At 40.0% G+C, this 24,568-nt stretch overlaps 3 protein-coding genes across 3 annotated transcripts in view; 1 reads left to right on the top strand and 2 right to left on the bottom strand.

The window, feature by feature from the left end:
* The window catches only part of LOC143294858 (uncharacterized), a 64,744-nt gene extending 60,428 nt beyond the window's left edge, over positions 1–4,316 (bottom strand). The window contains exon 1 of the mRNA XM_076606372.1: positions 4,050–4,316. The gene's annotated coding sequence lies outside the window, so the exon portion shown is untranslated. The remainder of the gene's footprint in view (positions 1–4,049) is intronic.
* The window catches only part of LOC143294860 (NADH dehydrogenase [ubiquinone] 1 alpha subcomplex subunit 7-like), a 30,927-nt gene extending 7,866 nt beyond the window's left edge, over positions 1–23,061 (top strand). Inside the window, exons 2-4 of the mRNA XM_076606379.1 lie at positions 19,658–19,704; positions 20,950–21,096; positions 21,920–23,061. Of these exons, the coding sequence (XP_076462494.1) occupies positions 19,694–19,704; positions 20,950–21,096; positions 21,920–21,998 (237 nt within the window). The 5' untranslated portion in view covers positions 19,658–19,693 and the 3' untranslated portion in view covers positions 21,999–23,061. The remainder of the gene's footprint in view (positions 1–19,657; positions 19,705–20,949; positions 21,097–21,919) is intronic.
* Positions 9,385–14,995, bottom strand: LOC143294783 (small ribosomal subunit protein eS28-like). The gene is made up of 4 exons (XM_076606258.1): positions 14,885–14,995; positions 12,577–12,624; positions 10,787–10,945; positions 9,385–9,529 (listed from the first exon to the last, which is right to left on the bottom strand). The coding sequence occupies exons 1-3, from the start codon at positions 14,918–14,920 to the stop codon at positions 10,823–10,825; spliced, it is 207 nt and encodes a 68-aa protein (XP_076462373.1). The 5' UTR covers positions 14,921–14,995; the 3' UTR covers positions 9,385–9,529; positions 10,787–10,822.
* Positions 23,062–24,568: the final 1,507 nt, after the last annotated feature.

Genomic DNA, 24,568 nt, shown 5'->3' with positions numbered 1-24,568 from the left:
ACACGATTTAATCATTTAACTAATTCTTGGCCTTTTGAGCTGAATCCGTTTGAAGCTTGAGTGACACAGTCTCTTCCTCCCATATTCAAATCATGTGCAGGTCGCTACACAATCAGATAAACAATTCCTCTTTGCAAAACAAACGATTTTTGGTGTGTTTCTCATGTGCCGTTAACATATTATCAAAGTCAGTCCCAAATCATCCTTGGTTGATATTCAAATTTTGTATAATCAAGATTTCAAAGCTTGTTTAGGCAAACAGGCAGAGATAGAGAGAGTGTGTGTGTGAGAAAGAGAGTGAGAGAGAGAGAGAGAGAGAGAGAGAGAGAGAGAGAGAACTCAGAACTCAACGCGTTTTTTATTCAAAGATTAAGATTCTAGGCATAGCCTATTCTTCTAATCTGTCAGCGAGAGAGAGAGAGAGAGAGAGAGAGAGAAAGATTTTGTTAGTAATACATTCTCTCATTTATAACTTTCAAGCAAAACCGATCCTTGGTTATCTACCTTCAAACACTGTTTTGAGACAAGTTTGCCAAACACTTTCAGACAATCTCTTTTATCTACCCCGTCTTGAAAACAATCGATCATATTCTATCACATAATTCCCAGGCAAATACCTACCTTTAAGTCATGTCAAGTTTTTATCAGCACTGCATGTTGAACGCAGTCACACACACAAACATGCTACCGTGATCGACACGTATTGATCTGCAATTGATGCAATTTCCCACTCTGACAAAACACAGCAAATGAAATAGATCCCTGGGAATAAATATGTCTGCTGACGGTGATTTTTTATACAAAAAAATAAAATAAAATAAAAATAAACATGTAAGGTTTTTTTGCAACCACTATTCCCATGCGGGGGTTAGGATATCAGCGGATTGATGGCTTAAGAGTTTTTTATCTGAAGATTTTTTTTTTTTTTTTTTAATCCTTTCTGGCACATATGTAAGATTCAAGGGAGAGAATTGTGTGGCTTTACTGTGTTCCACGACAGCTCACACTGTCAATGCTGTTTCCATGCTACAGACTTTGAGCTCATCTAAAATAATTCAGACAACAGTTCATATATTCAGTTCAGTACACTAATAAAACAATAACAACATAGAGTACTTCTACATTATTTCCCAAACGTTCTCGAGTTCAGACAAAAATTTGTCTTTTACATTAATCAATACGAAAATATGAAGTTGTGACTGTGAGGATGCATCCAAACATGGAACAGCACATTGGACCATAGTTGTTACGATGTTAGTGCCGATATCAGTGAAGAAAAGAAAACTACGTATGTATGACCACGTGAACAAGATCCATTAGACTTGCTAAAACAATCCTCTGTAGAAATACTGAGGGAGGGGAAGACTTAAAAACAATCACCAAAAACATGATGGACTGACAACATGAAAGGACGGAGAACCCTCAGTTTAGCAAAAGACCCCGGCATGAGGCTTTGACACACAGCTGACAGACCTGGAGTAATCTGGTGAATAGTTTTTTTCAGAGCGCCACCCCAATAACTCTTCACATGATTTAACCCGAAGCACGACGAAGATACCATTGTTTCCCAGGCAGGCACAAGCCTTCACAAACTTTCTCGCCTTCTCGTTTCAGCAAACGCGCGTTTCTAAACATAAAGGGAGTTAAGCCATACATTCTCAGATCACACAGGATCAGTTTCAAGTCCTCTTGTGATTTTGTCCCTTCCATTCAGAGAGATCTCTGATCCTGAACAAAGTCAGCGATCTTTCGATCGATTCACTTTACCTCTGATCCTGCATAAAGCCAGCCAATTATTGACCCAATTGTGTACGAAACTGGTACCTGACAGACGGCTTTAGCTGTCGTCAATTTCACTCAGCAGTCGATCGGTCAATCACCGGTCGGTCGGCGTAGCTGGTTGAAATTAACCGCACACCACTATTTTACCCCCAGCGATTTTTGTTACGGACAGAAATAAGTTATGTCACATGGAATGTTGACATTAGTAATAACAATATACTGCCGTCAATATTCAGAAACGGATTTCCCTTTTTAACTATAGAATAAGAATTATCGTGAATTATACATAAATAAACAATTTTTTTTTTTTCGAATCATGATTCATTCGAAACGGTCTCGGCCTAGCTCTGTATCGCATTAAACAAGGAGTAATATCATTTTTAAAATGTAAGGAAAAAAAAGTCGGGAAAGAGACATAATTATGTGTATGCCTTTAATTATTCCAAAATTATCTGCCCTCATTTCAATTTATCAGCTAACTGCCTAACAATAATAATCATGATGGATACTTATTAGCACACTATCCAGAAATCTGCTCTAGATGCTTTACAAACACACTTTCAGTTGTTAACGTAATACATTACATCAATGTTATACACCAAAATGTGACTAAACACACACACACACACACACACACACACACACACACACACACACACACACACACACACACACACTATGCATACATACATTTTAACATACATTTGTACCTAACAGCTACCCTCAACACATACGCACACATAGGCACGCACAAACATACGTAAACACACGTACGCATGCGTGCGCCCGCACGCACACACACACACACATAGTCAAGCACAGCTAACATTATTACACGCCTATATACAGTTGCATTTTGTCATTTCGTGCCGGTGGTGGAAGATCTAGTGGGCTACCTTCAGTCAATGCCAATACACCGGCACAGGAGAAACGGTTTTGTCAGAATGGTGAAAGAACACCTCCCAGGGAACTTACGGTGGGGGGGAGGTGGGTATAGTGTGCGTGTGGAAAGGGAACGGGGGGATTGGGGGGAGGGGGGGGCAGGGGGAGGTAGGTATGGACGGTGGAGAAAGGCCGAAAGGATCCTTAACCAAACTGTTTGAACACGTACATAATGCTGCCACTTGTTGTAAAGGCCGACCATGTTTTGAAGGGCATGATGGCTACGTACCATTCTAGCTCAACCAGCTGAAAGCAACTCTTGTGTGGCGGCAGCTAATTTCGATCAGGACTTCAGTGTGGGGAAAAGGGTAGAGAACGAGAGGATTTAACGCCTGTTTTCTTGCAGTACTGCCGTGGACTAAATATTAATTAGAAACGGGACGTGGAGGGTGTGAGGTCTCATAGTGGATATACCTAGGTCTGCTACAGTCACTGCGTAAGGGCCAAGAGATAGGGCGTGGAGGGGGATGGGGGAGGGGGTGGGTTATGGGAAGGGGGGCGGGCAGGGGGTCTTTCTGATTTGCTTTTTAGACGTTTTATGTCGCGGTCTTCAGCCAGCTACATGAGGTGCGATTGACGGAAATTCTCTCTCTCTCTCTCTCTCTGTCTCTCTCTCTCTCTCTCTCTCTCTCTCTGTCTCTCTCTCTCTCTCTGTGTCTCTCTGTCTGTCTCTCTCTCTCACTGACCCTCCCCACCCTCTCTCTCTCTCTTTCTCCGGGATTCCCCCACCCCCCCTCCCTCTCTCTGTCTGCCTGGTCTCTTCGTCTGTTTTTTTCTGTGTTGCGCGCGCGTGCCAGAGTGTGTTTGAGAGAGAAAGAGAGAGTGTGTGTGTACGTGTGTGTGTGTCAGTGTGTGTGTGTGTGTGTGTGTGTGTGTGTGTGTGTGTGTGTGTGTTGTATTTTAACATGCGCTCTGTTTCTCTTTTCTCAGCCGTCGGCATGTCATTAAATAAAAAGCACGGCACAACTGACAACGAAAGAGGTAACGATAATGATGATACATTAGGAAAGACAAGGAAGTGGAATAAGCATGCATGCTATCTTAATCCAGCCCTCAGGGCAAAAAGGGAAAGAATCAAAATGATAAAAAAAGGACTCATTGATAATAATAATAATAATAATAAAGAAAGCAGCCGGTATACAGAGTGAGAAATAGACAGACAGACAGGTAGTCCGACAGATCTATATAGAGAACACTGAACAATTAAACATCTGTTCAACAACAACTGAAATGAAAACTTCACTGACCAAGACAACCACAGAAACTTCGTCAAAACTAAGAAACACTTCACTCAAAACAACAACTAATCTTCAACAAGCAGTTACCTTATGATTATGAAACTTTCGGCCACTGTTTCAATCTCTTTCTCTGTACGTGTTTTTCCGATGGGCCTCTAAAAACCATTCATCCAAACTCCAACACATGATACAGATTAGGCGCACGCACACATCTGTAGCTTGACAGCACAGACCACAAGCCTGTATTGCACTGTGTATGTCATGGTGTATGTGTGTGCGTTGTATGTGTGTGTATGGAGTGTCTTCAGCTAAACGTTGTCACACTCGATAAACCGCACACGACACACCTAGCTACCTTCGAAGGCAGTCTGTGTGCGGCACTCGAGCAGAAAAAGTGAAAAGCTAGGTTTGGTTTGGGGCTGACGCGGGTGTGGGTGTGGGGTACGTGTGTGTGTGTGGGGGGAGGGGGGAGGGGGCGGGGGGGAGGGGGCGAAGGGGTCGAGGGGGGGGGGGGGCGAAAAGGGGAGGGGGGGGGACAGGTAGGGAAGGAACGGGAGGGGGGGCTAGGGGGTGAGAGGAGTAAGGGTGGGGTTGGGGTAAGTGTGGGTGGCGAAAGGTTTATGGGGAATGGGTAGGTGTTGAGAGAGAGAGACAGAGAGTCCGAGATACAGTGGGATAGAGGAAGAGTCAGAGAGAGTGAGACTGAGACAGACAGACATCGGACAGACATGCCGAGATACAGATACAGACTCAGTCCCAAAGGGGGGGGGGGACAAAAACTGGATGTGCAGTTGCACCGCATATATGAACAAACTAAAGGATAAAACAAAAAGAAATAAAAGAAAAACAAAACAAAAAAAAAAAGAAAAAGATTACACACACACACACACACACACACACACACACACACACACACACATATATATATATATATATATATATATATATATATAAAACTATGCCGGTGTGTGTGTGTGTGTGATACGTCTTATGTATCAATGTGTATAAATAGATATCTAGAATACAATAGATATATTCATGCATCTTTGAAATTTATTTTGATAGATAGATAGATAGATAGATAAAAGTCAAAAGGAGTCGATCGAGTATCAATTCGAAATATATACAGCACTAAATCATCCGGTTTTCCCAGCTGATGAGAAACCAGACTTTATAATTCATAGTATACATTTATATACTTTCACATGCATTTGTTAATTTTCATTTCGATTCGAAACCACACAATTCGTCCAGATGAGATGGTTTGCTACAGAGAGAGAGAGAGAGAGAGAGAGACAGAGAGAGAGAATCCATGGCAGCAAAATATGATGGCAAGTAGATATAAATTATATTTTCACGTCAGTATCAGTATCAGTAGCTCAAGGAGGCGTCACTGCGTTCTAACAAATCCATATACGCTACACCACATCTGCCAAGCAGATGCCTGACCAGCAGCGTAACCCAACGCGCTTAGTCAGGCCTTGAGAAAAAATAAAATAACTGTAACTGCTCAATCGGTATGAAATTTCTCAGTGGGCTGAAAATCTTTTATACAGTCTTGAGACGTGACGTACGCCACCACTCAACCTCAACGCCTTCTTTGATTGGAAAAAAAAAGAAAAAGAAAAAAAGAAAAAGAAGAAGTAAAAAAAATCCTTTTTAATTTCATTGATATTTTAAGAATTTTCTTTCCAACAAAACAATTATTATAAATCTCGTGAAACCTCGCTCAGTCTATTTACAGACACTGAAAATATAATTATATAGGAACCAGCTTCTGCACAAAAAGTGCAAGGCATGTTCGCTCATTGATCACGTTAATGTATCAGCCAGGACATACTGGGTAAAAATACGACTACGCCCATTCACGTTTTCAGTGAACGCTTTAAGTGGTTGTCATATATAATTGTTATACCTCTTTTCCGTCAACGAACTGAACCAAAGCAATCATTAACGGGCCTTATGTGCGTACGTGCGCGTGTGTGTGACGGACGGTGTGTGTGTGTGTGTGTGTGTGTGTGTGTGTAGGCGTGGGCGCGGGTTGCGGCTGCGCCTTAGGCTACAGGTTGTTGCTGAGATAATTAAACCCCTATTGAGAAATTCATCGCACAGTTGACGTTATAACTATTTAGGGAGTGCACATTACTGATTTCGGAGAGCAATTAACACAAAATAGTTGTCACTTCAATGAGTATAGGGACCTGCAAGACCTGCTGATAATTATCAACTGATCCATAATTTTACACGTAATTCTGTTGTGCGCATTTCTTTATATGGAGTCTAATTGCTATACTTTCAATTCCAGCTAGTTCGGCTTTCGGGTGAATTTCGATTATTCAGTTATTATTATTCAAGGGCCGATGATGGTTGAATGAAGCGGAAAGAATGCTCAGTATTGTCCAGGAAGGAAAAAGGGGAAGGGGTTTGAGGTGGGTCGGAGGTGCGGGGAGGAGGGGGAGGTAAGGGGGTGGGTGGGGGGGTAGGAATAGGCCTTTGAGGAGTTTTACCAATATATATATATTTATTTATATAGAAGAGAGAGAGAAGGAGAGAGACAGACAGACAGACAGACACAGAGGGATAGAGAGAAGGTACACCGGCTATCTTTCAAAACAACCCATAAACGGTCCACTCCCATAAATCCCTCAATCTGACAATAGCTGTAACAAAACGCACACGCACCGGCACACACACACACACACACACACGCGCGCGCACGCGCAATGATTAAATCATTCACACCAGGGTCACAAAAGCCATGCGATCTTTTTCAAGTTGTCACGTCTTTGGCCGTTGTTAGCTACAAACTATGCCGACTCGTCTGTAAACAGCACAAAATCCAGGCCTATGGAATGCCAGAATATAAACACTATGACAGCCAGCTGAGTTGGATAAACATTTTTGGTCGTGAGGAAGCAACTATATTGTTCGTGCCGTGACAACAGCGTTGAATAAATTCATGGCTTTGAAGGGTTGTTTGCACAAGTCTGAAAGGTGAATGCGTGTGTGTGTGTGTGTGTGTGTGTGTGTGTGTGTTTTGTGCGTGTGTTGGTCATAATAGTGTGCACGCATGTGTGTGAAAACAGTGCGTGTTGACAGAATTAGAGTAAAATAATGTTTCGGTTTTCTTGCACGGGTTGTAATACGTTGACATGCATGTGCGTCACTGCTTATATATATATATATATAATTATTGTTTTCTAAATACCCAAGAACAGTTGTGGATGTGCGTGTGTCTGAATATAAATAGAAACCTGGACGTGAAAGTCATTTCCTGTGCACTGAGAGAGAGACTCAGACAAGTCAGATGTATGCACATTCATTTCTTTTAATTATTATATTGCAGCACTTTGGCGCTTTCAACACATAACACTGATCGGTGTAAAAAAAAATTCTGATTGTGATTTTGCATTGTGACCGAGTACAATCATAAGCATTATCTTTGGCAGAACATGTTTTTTTCTTTTTTGAAAAAAACAACAAAAATAACAAACTAGTCTGTTCAGGGAGAAATACCCATTTGCACAGCAAGCCCTGTTATCAACCTCAGGACTTGAATTTTCAGTTTCACTTAGGACATCTTGGAACAAGCCAGTCCATGGGAGTGAAAAGTACTGTTAGAGATCATCTGATAAAACCTTTATTTCATTAATGTAGGCCTTTATGTGTCTATCTATTCATTTATCTCCTGCCAAGGGGTTTTTTCATTACTGTTTGTGATTTTTATGACAAGTTTGGGTTTTTTTTGGGGGGAGGGGGAGTGCAAACCAGCAAGGCTGCCTTCAATATCATTTCTGTTTGAGGCAGTCCAGTTTTCAAAAGTTGTATTTTTTCTTTTTTTTAAGTCACGAAGAAGCAGTTGATGATATCCCCCATTCAAACAGCTGGGAAGTGAATCAATATGTAATTCTACCATCCCATACATTCAAGAGCAAGAATGTTTTTGTATTTGTGTATGTCTGTGTTTTACTTTTAGCATGTATTTGTGTGCTGTTGATGAGCATGTTTGCGTAAGTCTGTAGATGGTGGATATCCTCACAGGTTCTGCTATGTCCTTTCTGAACACTTCTCACACAGTATTGATAACTGACTGTGGGTGTGGAATACAAACAAACTCTAAAAAAAATTTTTTAACTGAGACCTGAAGGCTGGAGTATTTATTTCTAAATCCGTGGCATGTAACTCTCAGATCTAGTAGACTTTTGGATGTATTTACCCCCATCAAGGCAAGCAGACTTTTTGGAAAGAGACAAAGACGTGAGTCTGGGTCACAATGTTAAAAAAACAGAGTAACACTCCCAAAGATGGCTGCAGGACTCTCCACTATGTGGCTGCAGACTGTACATATATAATATATATATGTAAATATTTAAGCCAATAACACATTTTGTTATAGTGACAGAGATGGCCGAGTAAGGAGCCCACAAATCCCACAGTAACATCGCCTCTGATGAGGTTTGAACGCTCATCATCTCAGTGATCAATGTGTGATGGTATCCATCCTCATTGTGACAGTGATCTTTTAGGAGTGGTAATTGTGCAGGAAAATAGACCTGTAATAATGACTGATACAGTGATAGTACAGTAGGGTTTATGAAACAAATTAAAACGGTGTGGGAAAAATTTCCTTGTATTGTTGCTAGCATTAACAGTTGTTTTTTCTTCTTCTTTTGAATACACATCAAAGTCAGTTTTTTAAAAAAAGTGAAAAATCTTCAACCCTTGAAAATCATTATTGTCACATTGGGAACCTGGATGAAAGCTTACAATGAATTGGTGTCTGCTATCTAGATGGTATTGGCTTCCTAAGAAACATCTTTCTGGGACCTCTTCACTAATTTTCTAAAATTAAATTGAAGGTAGGATCTGTTGCTGCTGTGCATCATTATTCATTAATCATGAAAATTTTTTTTCATACATTGAAGAAAGCTCAAATTGACATCTTTTACAAACCAGAGTAATTTTTCAAAGGTTTTCAAGGAAAAAAAAAAAGTCCTTTTTTTCTAAATAGATTTCTAATACCTGCATGAACCCTTCAAACAGCTCAACTGGTTTGGAGCACTGGTGGTACAAGGGAGACAACTCATCACATTCATTCACTCAGCAATAGGTCAATTTGAAGCAAAAATTGAGGAAGACAGACAAAAGAGAGATTGACAGAGATAGAGACAAGAGTTAGTCAATCAAAGAAAGAGATCATCGGAGATGGAGAGACAAGAGTCAGCCAATCAAAGAGAGATGAACAGAGACAGAGAGACCAAAGTTAGTCAATAAAAGAGAGAAAGATCGACGGAGAGACAAGAGTTAACCAGTTAAAGAGAGGCATAAGAGACAAAAAGCCAAAACCAGTCAAAGAGAGACAGACATAAGAGACAAAAAGTCAAGAGTTGGTCAATCAAATCAGCCACACACACACGTCATGTTGACTCCATTGTTTTATTCCTGAGACTGATTCATCAAGGTCTGACAAACTCAAAACCCAACGAAGCTTGAACAGCAAAGGGAGAGAAACGCCCCCCTCAGCTTGTCCATCACACCAGCCTGCATTCTGGCGCTGACAATGGAGTCTGAAACACACACACACACAGCGTTTCGTTGTTTACATTACTTACATTAGTTATAAGTTATGACGTGTCATATTTCAAGTCTTTCAAAGAACGATAAACCAGTTTCATGTGCAGCACAAACCACAGTTTGAAAAAGAAACCACAGCAACAAAAAAGATGTTCCTGTCAAAAACAAATATAATTTCAGACAGAATTTTTATTATTATTATTATTTCAAATAAATAGGAGGTGAAGAAATATGAATTTCAATCAGAGAAATCTGTTGTGATAAATAGTGACACAGAACACTACAATATGCCACAATATGATTTTTACAAATTTAACAAGTTTTAAAGTTCAAACATTTTATAGTACAAACATAAGCATAGATCAGGCAAAACATGAAAAAAAAATAAAGCAAGTTTTGTCTTGAAATCATAAACACATGCAATGATGTATACAACTAAAATTATGTGAAGATGTCAATGCTTCATCAATGATTTCACCATTCCTTGACCTCACAGCTTTCCGGCTTGGATTTTCTTCATATAAATTCTAAAATACTTGTCAAACATATCACAAAGAAACAGACATTCTGGTTAGATGGCAGATCAAGAGCTAAACAGTTTCACTTTTAGCTGAACTGACGTACAGATGTGCCAACCCCTAACTTGACGTAAGAGTAGATTTTCAATATTGAATCAACCGAACACAAGAATGTAGCTGGCAAAGTTAAAAAGGAAAGTAGAGACAAAATCTGAATGGATGCATAGATAAATAATGTTAAGAAAAAAGAAGAAGAAAAAAAAAGAAGTGCAAATATCAATCAAACCAAATGTTCACTGTCAGTATCTTGACAAATTTGACTACACTCTGAAACTGCAAGCGAAGCTTAAAACACAGAAATTAACATTGCAGCATGTCTGTATTACTTACTCATTTCACAGCTGTCTCATTTTCTAACTTCAGCATAGCTATTTTACAGTGAGTACAACAGCTTAGAATCCTGTAGCTTGACAGAGCACGCTATGCTATAATTTGTCTAAATGCAGTACTGAGTAGCTGGCAGGTCCATGAAATACAAACAATAAAATCAAATGCAACCGAAAACTGATTCAGGACCATTCTACACAATATTTATAAAGCTACCTCCAGCTTTTCAAGATGTCACTTTCTGCCATACACTGATACAGGATCATTTTATTCATTTATTCAAATCTCTAGCTTTTTTTTTGGGGGGGGGAGGGGGGGTGGGGGGTAATCCACCATCAAACTCACCTTAGAGGACAGAGACAAAAGAAAGGAGATGACTGATTATCTTAATCTCCTGGCTTCACGTTCAGACTCCAGCAGGGTGAGGATGTCGCCCTCTCTCACTGGACCCTTCACGTTGCGGATGATGGAACGGTTGCTGTCGTCCAGAAACTCTACGCGGACCTGCCACACACACACACAAACACTTTTCAAATAAACAAGAAGCAAAAATAACCCATATGAAACCTGCACTCTATGTTATGAATGTATTCACAAATCTGGCACTGTGCCCCTTCCTATCTCTGTGGCTGCCTTCACCTCTACAACCCATCTCGCTCTCTACGGACAGGCTTCGGATCCACTCTTGTTTACCCATACCCAGATTCAAACACTCCACAGTCAGCCGCTGTATTTTCTCTGTCTCTGGACCTTGCATTTGGAACGAGATCCCTCCTTCGCTTCATCCGCACTGAGCTCTTTCAAGTCTGGCTTTAAACCAACCTCTTAACACAACTACCTTAGGAGTGCTACTAAATTCAAGACAGATTCACTCTGTATTACCTGTAAGGATATTTACTTACCATGTACATACTAATTATTATGTTGCCACTATACTGATTTAAATCATGTGATGTTAAGCATAAAAGTTTTGTTCTGTTTCAACATGAGGGTGCACAAACACAACCTATTTTCAGCAGGGGCGATTTGGAAGCTTGATGTACAGTACAAAAGAAACAAAAGGCAGCAACTTCTCAGTGATGCTGAGTAATGGAGAGAGTGAACCCATTTCACTGCTCACTGTACAGAGGGAAACTACACTCACGTTTAATTCCAAAAACAGAGTGAAGTAAGAGTGAACCCATTTCACTGCTCACTGTACAGAGGGAAACTACACTCACGTTTAATTCCAAAAACAGAGTGAAGTAAGAGTTGAAGAGAATGCATACCACATGTCATGGGGGAGCCCTGTTCTTGAAACTAGTTTTAGGCAGGAAAACTTATTAATTTGTTTTCATACACTTATCATCATTGCTTACAGTTATAATTTTTATAGCTCAACCAAATGCAAAGGTCCACATCTGGGCTGTAACCAATCCCATTAAAAAAAGAAAAAAAAGATATTAAAAAAAAAAAGGTGGAAGTGAAAAATCAGCACAAGTTATATTATTCATGCACACAAATCAAGGACATGCCTACAAGAAAGAGAGTGATATAGAGCGAATGAAAAGCCAGCAAGTATGTCAAACACTCAAAATGCGAAAAAGAATATAACATTAACTAATTACAAAGTCCACAAAACGACAAAAACATTCAAGACTTTCTTGAAAAAAAAAAAAAAAAAAAAAAGGAAAAACAAAAAAAGACTGAATGAATGCCCTGCAATGTAAAAAAACAAAACAAAACAAAAAAACCACCTTAACAGACCATAGAAAGAAAAACCCAAAAAAATCCAGTCAAAGAAAGGGATAAAAACCAGAAAATTTCCAGCACAAAAATTCCAGACAAATGAGGAAGAGACATGGGGATTTATAGTACACAAAAATCTTATATATCCAGACACAAAAAATAAACTAGGCAAATGCAAATGCTCAATCTGCATATCTTACAAATTTACCAACAGCATTTAGTAACTGGTAAACAGCATGCTGTAAGTGAAACAGAAACTGTATAGCAGTCACTGTTCTGCCTCTAGAACAAAGTATATGACATAACCAGACACCTTATCAGTCCAGACACCCTATCAGTCCATGTCTCAAGGAACACTGACATGGCAAGGCATGCACGCAAAAAAATGATTAATGTCCAGTACTCACCTGTGTACACTGGCCCTGGGAGCCGGTACGTCCCAACACTTTAGTCACCTGCAAAAAACATGTTCATTAATTTCAATAATTTGTTTGTCAGTATCACCCTGTGCGTTAATTTACATCCAGTTCTATTCAACATATCTCAAAGCAACAATAAATTATGAATATTACTGGATTTTTCATGGCAACCCATACCACAGAAGTATAAGTTATTCTAACTCATACTTTTAGTTTAGTAGAAACAGACTCCTGATTGACAACATGGTATTAGATTTGTAATGCCCCATCAAGCTCACCATTCAAGCATACAACAATTTAAAACATCAAAAATAAAAAATCTTCACTAACATTGAAAGTGAAAGTCTATTATTGTAATATCATCAGATTTTAGTGTAAAGATTTCAGTTTTAAAAGCATGTACACCACAATCAATGACACATGATGATAGGTATTTTAAGTGTGACAAGACTGAACAATAAGTCTCTGCTTGCGATTGATAGCAAAGTGCAGAAACAGAACCTGCTTTGGTTGATGGGAGTTCTGGTCACTGATTTGTTTACAAGTACTGGAGGCTGACCGTTAAGTTAATTAATATTCCTGCTGTTTTAAGAATTTGTGGTAATCTTAGGTGTTAAAATGCCATTATCTAAAATCAATGATTTTGCTCATTACTTGGTTGAAGAATATAAAAATGCTATCAACTGACTTCAACTGTAAACAATTGACTTAAAAAAGAACCTATCTACAATTCAACCAATCTTAGGCTTTAAAAACATATCTGCTACAATAATCTGAGATGATCAAAGTCAGCATCGAACAAAGTGACTAAAGTATCATGCTGCTGATCAAGTCTCAATAACATATCTGTTCCAACAAGAAAATTTACATAAATTATGAAACAGACATCATCAGAATCAGATCAAATACTGCTAGTACTATTGTACTTTGTACAATAGATAAAAAATCACCAACAATTCTTTCCAGAGTTTGTTGAAAGATTTTTTTCTCTCTTTTTCATACTGTTTTAACCAGTTTATTATTATTATTATTATTTTGGACAAGACAGCTGTTATTTGAAGTGAAACAGAAAACAAACTTCCTCAGTTACTGTGTTTATTTCTGGTGGTACAAGCTGTAGGCTCTAACAGTGAGCATTACTTCTACTGTAATGTTAATGTTTCTTGTACTTAAAACTGTTTTATTCAGAGGTAGGTATCACAATATTTTATACTAGGTCAGCTGTCAATTATCACACTATTCATGCATTTTTTTCATTAAGTTTTCAAATTTCCTTTATCATTAAAAAAATATATGAATTGTAACACAAGTTGTAAATCATCTTATAACTATCAAAGTCAAAGAAACAAGATTTGTTTGAAAATAGCAAATCAACTTAACTGCCTTGAAACACTGTATTACTAGTTTACTACTATATTTCTTGAAAAAATATGCAACTGACAATGTGCAAAAAGTTGGCTTACGACTAAACAGTTGAACATACTAGATGTCCATAGATAAGAATGCTGAAATAAGAACAATCTTTTTTCTTTTCTTTTTTTAAAATTAACTTTGTGTCCAAATCGACATACCAGAAAACCAACATCAGAATCTATTTTTCTAGTTTTGCCAGTCATCCAGTGAAGAACTTTAAATCACTTGGGTCAAAATACCTTGCTTCCTCAAATCATTTTGAGTTGTGAACCCATGTTTGAATTCCTGTCCATGGTTTTTGCGACTTGTAAAGTTGTATGAGAACAGTTTTTGAAGTTTTTCTCTAAAGTTTCTCAATCGCCTGATCAACTTGTCCACCCCATCTTCCCTGGAAAACTTCACATATTGAATAAAATAATCGTTTAGGCATTAAAAGTAAAATAGAAGATGTCTGCCCATGCGCATGTCAGGGAAATCAGCTTTCTCAGTTTCTGGACTGTTCTAGTGTCGTGACACATTTCAACAAACACACTGATTAAAATTATAGTTTTAAAAAGGTCATTCCGATTTAAATATTATACAAAACAAAACAAACAAAAAAATCCCAACTAATTTTGTCTTAATCATTTTAGACGTGCACTGTTTGTATAGGATCTACAGGTTTGAAGCATGGGGAAATCACGGTGAGACCGCGAACGGTCGTCCATGCTTGATACACGCGTGGCTATCATGTGCTTCACCGTATTCCATCAAAGTCTCCTAATTCGTACAATTTCATACAACAAAAAATTGGACTTATCTTTTCTGAATAACAAACAGAAAGAAAATCAAACCATAATGCTTAAGATAAAATACATGAAGGATAGAAACAATGTATAATTACTCTGGCGAGCTTGATCATAGGCGTTTTGGAGTCCATGTTGGCTGGTGGAAAGGCAGTTTCGCAGTGAAGGCAGATGAAACGCTGTACTGGCGGAAATAGACAGTACGTCTTATTACTGAAAAAAGTAACATCGGTGAACAGAAAAACTGAAAGTGTAATAAAACGAATAATGTATTAAAAGAAAACGATAAACTAAAATAATAATAATAATAATAGAAAAAAGAACAGAAATAATAGGAATCGGTGGGTATCGTATACTTGTTATGGTGGTCAATCCTGAATCTCACCAGTAATTATTTTTGATGAAAAATTGTGATTATTTGTAAGTCACTTGACATGGATTAAAATTCAGTGCATGGCTGCTATCATGTCAACACTGTTTTTATACAATTACATTTATTTATTTATTTATTTATTTTTAGATATTGAATAACTTGCATCATTGAACTCAATTCATGCTCGAATTTTCTTAAAACTAACCTCACCGCACTTTCACTGAGTCAGTTTCAGTTTCAAGGAGGTATGCGGATTGATCAACATAAATTATGCTACACCATAATCAGCTATAGAAGTCCGCTGAGTTCAGTAAAGTTACTCGAGGAGACGTCACTGCGTTCTAACAAATCTATGTACGCTAAACCACTTTTACTATTAAAGCCCGTTCAGCCGGGTTCCGGGTGTTCACTGCACTATTCAAGGAGACTCGCCAATGGACGTCAGTGCGTTCCGGCGGACAAATAGATACATGTACGCTAACTACATCTGCTAAGCACATGCCTGCCCAGCAGCGTGACCCATCGCGCTTTGGCAGGGCCTTGAGGGGAAAATGGTAAAAGGTAAAATAAATGAAAACCTGAAATAAATGAATGACTAACTACCTACCTACCTACCTGAGTAACTGACTGACTATAACTAACTCAGTAACTGAAAGAATAAATAAATACATAGATAAATGAATAAAGAAATAAATGAATGAATGAATAAACAAATAAAGATAAATAAACAAATAAAAATTAACAGACATTAAAAAAAGCAACAAACAAACGTGACACTGAACTACAACAACAACAACAACCCGAGACTAACTTGAAGAAAAGCAAAGATAGTGATAACGATGATAATGATGATAATGAAAAAAATACTAGACATTTACTCAGCGCTTTCCTCATTGCACAACTCAAGAGCTTTATAATTCACACAGACGCGCAACTGGCATACGAAACACACGATTCTCAACTCACAATCATGCACATAGTTAAACATATAAAATTATAATATATATGCGCATACCAAATTCGTATGTACAATACAAACATACACACATACATATGTGCATGTATCCATCCATCCATTCGACGCACACACAATACAGCGTTACGAATATACATACCTACCGCGCAATCAACAAACCGTATGCATGTATGAGAGAGGGTCTAAAGGAAATGCTGCTGGAAGAGGAAAGTCTTGAGGCTAGACCAGGCTACAGTAAAAGGAAGGCAGTGATCGAGGGGCTGTGACGGACGTGGTGAGGCAGAATTCCATATTTGAACACTGAGCAGGTGACTATGAAAAGGCTCGAACACGTACCGGCGTGTTGTTGTCAGTTGGACGCGGAAGGTTCTATCACCGGCAGCAGAACGAATTCGAGCGGGAGGGTGCATAGATTTGAAAGATGTCAGAGAGGTTTCGGGGTGCAGCAGTTCCAGATATGACAAGGTAGCAGAGACAGGCGGTTTTGTCAGTATTTGATTCTTTGCTCTGCCGGTGGGTAACCAGTGCAAATCTTTACCGACTGAGTAGAAGGGGTGCGCAGTGTGCGGGTCTCAGTAGTTTTGCATTGTTAATCAGTGTGGTGGCGGAATTTTGTACCTGCTGCACTGAGTGGTCTGAGGAGTGTTTACGGACAACCGATGAGAGGAGAGCTGCAACAGTCTAATGATCTATAATGATAATAATGACAATAATAATAATAATGATGATAACAACAAATAGAGAAATAAATAAATAGTTAAATTAACACACACACGCACGCACGCGCGCGCACACACACACACACACACACACACACTGACACACACGCACGCACCGTACACGCACGCACGCACTGGCACGCACGCCGGCACACACATACTCCGATACTCCCATGTATCGCCGCACTGAGTTACCACAACACACACAATAAACGGCTGAACACACACACACACACACACACACACACACACACACACACACACACACACACACACACACACACACACACACTGACACACTGACACACACACACAAAACAAACCGGCCAAGAAAGAAAGAAAGAAAGAAAGAAACAACAACAAAAAACAACAAAAAAAACAAACCAAAAACAAAACAAAAAAACAAAAAAATAAACAACAACAACAACAAAACGCACGCACAAAACGCCGCACGAGCACGCACACTCTCACACATACAGACATACCCACAAGCACACCTTTTTTCTTTTTTTTTTTTTTTTTTTTTTTACATTTCATTTCATTTCTTTTCCTGTTTGCTTACTTACCATTAAAAAAAAATCTCTTGTAAGATTTATTTACTTATCTATTCCAATTTATTTGTTTACTAATGCGGTACTTATATATCTATTATTTGTTTATACACATTTTTTTCTTCCCCTCCATTCCTGACTATGCCGGCGCTTTGAGTTACGCTGCTGGTCAGGCATCTGCTTTGCCGATGTGGCTGACGTATATGGATTTATCCGAACGCTGTGACGCCTCAAAGAGTACCTCAGTGAACTGAACTGAACACACACACACACACACCGCACGCACACACACACTGAAGCTCGACATGCGTGATGCATGCACGTGGCACGCACCCTTCCCTTATTTGAATTGCCTCCTCCGCCCATCACTAGCCGCCCGCTGCTAGCTCATGCCCATCCCTCGCACACGCACAGATACACAACTTGAGAACAAAGTCCAACTTAGAACAGCAGCGAGTTTCGGAGTACACTTGTCAGAGGGTACATATAGTTACATTCTATAGTTATTGTAGTTACATTAATTAATATAGGAAGTCCAACTAATTGTTCATACTATCAGTGTATATCAGTGTGTTTTTAATAATTATCTTCTTTTTCTTCAGTTTTTTTTCTTCTGATGCTGGAAGTGTTTGATAAAGTCACCTTACATTATTTACTTCTTCGGGTCTTTTTTTGTTCTCTCTCTCTCTCGTCTCTACTATATGTATATATATATATATACTTTGATATATATATTTATAAACTGTTTACATTCTTCTCTAAACCCTGTTGTGGTTGTTGCACTTTCGAGTGACCCTATTTCGTTTGTTTTCCAGTTTAGCTTTTTGCATTTACGAGTGACCATTTTATCATCCGTTTCATTTCCAATTCAGTTTTTATAGAACCTTCGTGTCAGTAACGTTCAAGATGCCAGCTCCCCGAAACGTAGCACCCCGAAACGTAACACCGATGATAAAAGCGCTCAGGAACTGCTTACTTGGGGTAAACTTACTGATTCAATGATTGAACACTTTATTTTCTTCCAGATTGACGCTAAAAATATATGAAATAAAACAGGACTGACAACATTTACTTCAGCCAGTGTGTAGTTGATCAGAATCAGTAGATTGATCAGTATATTTTTAGATCTGGATCAAGTGATTTCAAGACTGAAGGAAAAAAACCTGTTCGTCCACTTGACTGTTAATCAGCATAATTTATTTTGATTTGGAAATAATTTTGTATATTGCCATAAGTCAGAACTGACGCTAATTTAGTTCATTAGTAGGCCTGCTCAAAATTGCATTGAGTTTATATTGATATGTAAATCTGACCGTAACAATTCATGAACTGACAATCAGACATCAGCACAAACGCATGCACGTACGCACTACACACTCACATGCACACATATACTCACGCTCACGCACACCTACGACTGAATGCATGTACTCGCGCACAAGATACCGTCACTGAAATGCGCGTGCACTTCGCGCTTTGCCGCGCCGGCGCAGGCACGGACAACTGAATAAAGTTAAAAAAAACCCAAAAAACTTCCGTTCGAATTCTCTGAATGATTCATTTTTTTCCCAGGCGCATCGAAGCAATCTTGAGTAAAAGTTCCGTCGGGTCTAAACTAAACAACAAAATATTTAGATTTGTTTTTACTTGTGATGGATGTGCACACTTGAAGCATTTATCCGCTTATTCTATCCTTTTTCTGAAGTTCTTCCACCGATTCATTTCTTTTTGTCTTTCTTTCTTCCTTGCTTTCTTCTTCTCTATTGCATTGCGAGTTTTCTGATTGTTCGCTTTCTTTTCTTGTGTGTTCATATATTTTTGATCGGTCTCTTTCGTTCTTGTTTCATGTCAGTTTTGCATGCTTTTTATTTTTAATTTTCTCATTGCAGTAATTATATGGTTATTGTTTGTCGTGTTTTTATTTTATTATTTATTTATTTATTTATTTTTTTGCTGCCTTTGTCTTGCGTTCATATTGTTCTTTATTTCTTTTTTGCTATCCTCTTTTATGTTGTTTGGTCATTATATTCTTCCTTTCTTCCTTCCCTTCTTCCTTCCCTTCTTACTCCCCTTTCTTTCGTTTCTTCTTTCTTTCTGTCTTTGTTTCATTCTTAATTTCTTTCTTCCTTCCTTTCATTCTTTTTTTCTCCTCTCTCTCTCTCTCTCTCTCTCTCTCTCTCTCTCTCTCTCTCTCTCTCAGTACTTTAGACAGAAACTGTTCACGTAAGCTACACATTGTTGTCTGTCTGCAGCGGAGGTACAAGAATCACCTTAGGTATGAGGGGCGAATGTCAGCCAGGTATGTCTTGCAGGTTACCAACCAGAGAGAGAGAGAGAGGGAGAGAGAGAGAAATTGATGTTTTTATTGCATATATAGCAGTGCAATGCAGTGGGAAATAATTTACAGCTTAGTCTTTTGTGAGGGAATGAAGGATCATGGCTCTCAAACTAGGAGGCCAAATTGCACTGGCTCTTAGTGCTGCAGCATTGAGGACTGGTTGGCCTTTGGGAACCATCCCAACGCCGACTGTCCAAAACCTTCTTGGCCGAGAGTGTGGGGATGTAACTTGGGCAAGACACTCTCCACATAAAAAAATTCTAGCCCAAGTAGTCGGGACAGCAGTTGCTTCGTCTGCTGTACTGATGGTCATAGTCCGACACGACTGACTACCATATAGCAATACAGCCCTTCGAACAAGCGGGAGATGTCTTTCTAAGCTTCTTAATGTGGATAATTCCAACACACACACACACACACACACACACACACACACACACACTCACTCACTCACTCACTCACTCACACACACACACACACACACTGACATACATGCAATGCCCACCTACCTACACCTACTCGAGGCCCCTCCTCCACCACCACCACGAACACACACATATTCATGCACACACGCACGAACGTACGGATATGTGCGCTTGCACATGACTGTCAACTGAGGGAGAAATAGAGAGGTGTCGGCTGATCTTTAATACTTCCTGATGTATTGGCTAAAGCCTTACCCATTGGTCTGTCCTTCCTAGACATTCGCATGCAAACGCAACATGCATCAGCACAAAAATAGGTGTATTAACCTTGTAATGTAGGAGAGAAAGTGACGCAGAGAGAGAGAGAGAGAGAGAGAGAACGAACGAACGAACGATTTATTCAATATAAGGCCATCGCCCCATTTGAAGGGGTTAAACAAAAGTAAAGTAGATTTTCTACCTTACATGTATAGTGTTATGAATATTGAGAGAGTTGTGGCTTATTGTCTTAAGTCTATAACTGAGAAAAGAAAGCATAGGTCTATTGATAATTTACATCTCTCTCTCTCTGACACACACCCACACCCCTCACGCCCCCCCCTCCCCCCCCCCCACACACACACGCACACACACACACACACACACACATAACAGAAAATAAGATTAAAAAAAAAAATGTGGCAGACCATCTGTAGTCAGAAGATGCACTTTCAGTTTCGAATCAAAAGGTAGGCATTGACCATTCCTGCCAGCTATACACGAACGCACTCGCTGTCTTCAGAACCCTGCCCAAGCCACGGCTGCCCACAGGCCCGGCCCACAAGATGGCAAATATCTACTACGCGGACAGGAACTTTCGGTCGCTGGTTACCCCCCCTGAAGTAGTGTTCGAGGCCAGCGCAAAGGGGCTGGAGTCCGGACAAGAAGGGTGCGTGCGTGCGTGTGTGTGCACGTGCGCGTTTGTGTGTGTGTGTGTGTGTGTGTGTGTGTGTGACACACAGAGAGGGAGAGAAAGAGGAAAAATCAATGACATGACTTGACGTCTGAATCAATTTGTGTGTGTGTGTGTGTGTGTGTGTGTGTGTGTGTGTGTGTGAGTTGATAATACAATAAGCGAGGGAGAGAGAGACAGAGAGAGCCAAAAGAGAGGCTCAGTGAATAGGCACACCGGGAGAAAGGGTAGGTGAAACAGAACAGTCGACTCCAAAGAGGGCATTGCCGGAGGGTTCAGTGCGGCAAAACTGATCAATGAAGGCGACTGAGTCGGGAACAGGGGAAATCGGACCTGCTGCTTTTACCAAACAGCCTAAAACTGCACTCTGTATTTGCTATTGTTGGTGTTGCTAGCTAGGTTCTTTATTTCATCAAAATGTCTGCGGAGATTATGAGGCATGGGTGTTATGGCGTGGGAAGATTAGTGGAGCAATAAATGTTTTATTTATTTATATATTTATTTTCTCGTTTGATTTTGTCAGATGCAGAGAAAATGAGCTCAATAATTGTTGGGTTGTGAATTATTTGTGTTTGTTTATGTATGTGTGTGTGTGTGCGTGCCTCCTTGCGCGGCGTGTGAGTGTGCGCGTGTGCGTTCGTGTGTGCGTGCCAGTGCGTGCGTTCGCGCGCGTGTGTGTGTGTTTTGTCTGTCTGTTTGCCTGTCACTGTCATTCCCTCATTCTGTCTTTTCCTTACTCTGTGTGTGTGTGTGTGTGTGCACGTGCGCGCGTGTATGTATGTATGTGTGTGTGTTACAGACTGGGGCCGCCGCGAAAGAAACCTGTGACCCCCGGCTTTTCCTTCAACTGGAGGACTGGCAAGCCCAATACACAATAGACCTTTTTTTTGTCACTGGCTGTCTCGGTCTCCCCCCTCACCCCCCTCACCCCCCTCTTTCTCCCTCTTTCTCTCTTTCTCTCACCCCTAACGAGTGTCCACATTCATTAGGGGTCTTGGCCTAAAAGTAAACTGAATAAAACATTTCGTATTCGCATTTCGTTTCCTAATGAGTGTAAGTGAGATTAAAAGCTTTCTGTTTCCCGTTCAATTTCCCGTTGTTTATATATTTATTTGTTTTAAATTCAAAGCCGGTAAATAAATAAATGAAGGGATTGTTTTCTGTGTTCACTTTTTCGTTACGTTACCGTTATTGATGAGTGGATTGGGTAATGTGTGTTTTTGGACGCTGAAGCAACACGCATTCACACAAAGAGGATATTTGATACAGATTGGTTAAAATTTGATCTAAAAAACAACAACAAAAAAAACCCCACAAACATACAAACACTCTGTCACACACACGCGCGCATACACAAACGTTCGTTGAATCTAAAATGTTTTTTGCCAGACTTCACCAAAAGTTCTTTTGAATGTGTTATTAACAATTCCAATATGTTATTTGTTATTGCAGAAGGTTTGCTGCATAGTCCTATAGGACATTTGTTATAGATGTTATATTTGTTTGATGTTGGCGTTTATAACGTTTCCATTTTTCCTAGCGTTGTCTCTCCCTATTCACCCTCCACACACATACACACACTTTTATCCCTCCCCCTCTCACAGCCCCTACCCCCACGGTTTTTTTTGTTTTGTTTTTTTGTGTTTTTTTTCCCCGTCTAATATCACTTCAAGTGGAAAGACGTTAAACTGAAGACAACAACAACACAAACGTTCGCACACGCGCGCGGCGAAAACGCACACACACACACACACACACACACACACACACACACACACACACACACACACGGACGTGCACTTGCATTTTCTCTTCCCTAGACTCTCCTCTCTCCACACCCTTAGGGCCTTCACCCCCAGTCCCCCCTCCCCGCCCCCCTTCTCACTCCCATCTCTGTCTCTCCTCGTTTTTCTTTCAGCTCCTCCTTCACCTCATTCCTCTTCCTTTTATTCCTTTCACGTATTCCTTCCCGTCCTCCTTCTTCTTCTTCTACTTGGCGTATTGTTCTTTGGTTCTTTTTTCTTTTTCTTTCTTTCTCATACCCCCCCCCCCCCTCCTCCTTCTCCTCTTCCTTCTCTTCCCCGATGTTGTCCTATCTACTTCTCCTAGTTCTTCCTTCCCCTCATTCTCCTCCTCGTTATTGTTCTTTTACTTTTTCTCCTGTCCCTCCCGCCCCCCCCCCCCCCGCCCCCTCCTCCGTCCACGTGTTCTTCTTCTTTTCAAATCCTTCCTCCTCCTCCTCCTATTCTTTTTCTTCTCTGCTTCCTTCTCTTCTTATATATATATGTTCTTGCCCTTTTGTTCCATCCTCGTCTCAAGGACGTAGGTGGCAAAATGGTTAAGACGCTCATCTGCCAGTACTAAAGTCCCTGGGGGTCTGGATTCGAATCCCATTCTCACTCTTTCTCCCATGTTTCACTGGACAAATCTGAACTGAGCGTCTAGCCGTTCGGATGAGACCATAAACCGAGGTCCCGTGTGCAGCACGCACTTAGCGCAATGAAAAAGAACCCTTGGCAACCAAAAAAGTGTTGTTTTCTGGCGAAATTCTGAAGAAGAAATCCACTGATTGGTACACAAGTATAATGCATGCACTCAAGGTTTGACAAAGCGCGTTAGGGTTATGCTGTTGGTCAGGCATCTGCCTAGCAGATGTGGCGTAGCGTATATGGATTCGTCCAAAACGCAGTGACGTCTCCTTGAGAAACTGAAACTGAAACCTCTTCTCCTCGTGCACTTCTGCGTGTCCTAGGTTTTTTTTGTTTGTTTTGCTTTGTTTTTTTGTTTGTGCCTTTTCTTCTCCTATTCCTTTCTCTCATCTTCTTCGTTCTCATTGTCATTGTTGATCTCCTCCTCCTCCTTCTTCTTCTCCTTCTTCTTCTCCTTCTCCTCCTTTCACACACACACACACACACACACACACACACACACACACTCTAACCCCCATTCATCAACGACCAGAATCATAAGAAGTATGAAAATGGAATCTTGATTACGAAAATAAAATGTTCTCGTTAAAACAGTAAAGATTTATATTGTCTCGACATTTAAGAGTGCTGGTGGCGTGAATACACTACCTTTCTTTCTCTCCAACACACACACACACACACACACACACACAGATTCACGAACGCACACACACACACGCACGCAAACACTGTCGGTCAATTTATCTGTGTCTGTCTTTCTCTCTCTCTCTCTCTCTCTCTCTCTCTCTTCCATTCTCTCTCTTACGTACACAACCACCTTTGCACCATATAGATACATGCACTCCAAGTTCAGTGTTAAATCCTTTTGCCCCTTTTGGAGGTATGGAGGACTACAGAAGTTTTCTATCTCTTGTCGAAACCGACAAATAAAACGTAAGTCTGTAACGATAGCAAATAAAACCACACACACACACACACACACACTTTCTCCCTCCCTCTCTCTCTCTCTCTCTCTCTCT

The sequence above is a fragment of the Babylonia areolata genome, chromosome 20 (assembly GCF_041734735.1).
Source record: "Babylonia areolata isolate BAREFJ2019XMU chromosome 20, ASM4173473v1, whole genome shotgun sequence".
In the NCBI taxonomy this organism is placed as follows: domain Eukaryota; kingdom Metazoa; phylum Mollusca; class Gastropoda; order Neogastropoda; family Buccinidae; genus Babylonia; species Babylonia areolata.
This window is presented reverse-complemented; position numbering and strand designations above follow the sequence as displayed.